This window comes from Lottia gigantea, assembly GCF_000327385.1.
Source record: "Lottia gigantea unplaced genomic scaffold LOTGIsca_5, whole genome shotgun sequence".
NCBI lineage: Eukaryota > Metazoa > Mollusca > Gastropoda > Lottiidae > Lottia > Lottia gigantea.
Genome location: NW_008709715.1, coordinates 3,908,366 through 3,909,225, shown reverse-complemented (window position 1 = coordinate 3,909,225; position 860 = coordinate 3,908,366). Strand labels below are relative to the sequence as shown.

The 860-nt window shown below is 29.9% G+C and overlaps 1 protein-coding gene across 1 annotated transcript in view; it reads right to left on the bottom strand.

The window, feature by feature from the left end:
- LOTGIDRAFT_106465 (hypothetical protein) overlaps positions 1-284 on the bottom strand; it is a gene marked incomplete at both ends in the record, with an annotated part of 22,389 nt that extends 22,105 nt beyond the window's left edge. The window contains one exon of the mRNA XM_009062017.1: positions 151-284. Coding sequence (XP_009060265.1) covers positions 151-284 — 134 coding nt within the window. The remainder of the gene's footprint in view (positions 1-150) is intronic.
- Between the last annotated feature and the right edge of the window lie 576 nt (positions 285-860).

Genomic DNA, 860 nt, shown 5'->3' with positions numbered 1-860 from the left:
AAACTCAAAAAAGTTTATTTTTTGAAAAAAGAAAGATTTGCTACTGTTTCAATTCACCTGTACATGTCAATCATTAGACATAATTTTAATGGTTTATAATAGTAGTGTTAGTTGTATATCATTGTTTCTGCAAAGATTCAGAAGACTTACGGAAAACCTAGCCGATTACATATAACACTGGCGTCTTCATTATTCCAGTCATCATCACATACTGTACCTCTAATACCATTTCTTATAATCTCTACACGACCTTCATTAGGTTTAGTACCGTTAACTAATTCAACTATTGTTTCTACAAAATAACATAATTCATGTAGGCCCTATATTCAGAACTCTAGTAGCATCCCCTAAGCATTTAAAATTCTAAGGGTCTTATTCAGATATGATTGGTAAATACAGTGAAAGAGCAATTTTAGCCTTGCAACAAAACCGTGAACCTGGATATTACTCTATGGCTATTATTTAAAGCAATTCTTTGCAGATCAACTGCTACGATTCTAATTTCACCTCACTGAGTGTCCATATAGTTAGGAAAAAATAACACACATATTTTGGGACACAAACTCCATTTACCCAAAGTTTCTTTGTTATGAATGATACTTAATCAGAAGTAACATAGCATGGTGTCAAAAATAATTATAAAATTGGAACATGTTTTCAGTTAGATTTCATTTTTCATGTTTATTGAGAGAATAAGTGTATCTAAACTTACTACAATTCTTTTCATCTGAATTATCTGAACAATCATTTTCACCATCACAAACATAAGTTCCTTTTATACAGTTCATATTATCACATAGGAATTGTTCAGTATCACATCCTGAAAAATATCAAAATATATTCAAATAAATTGTATAAAT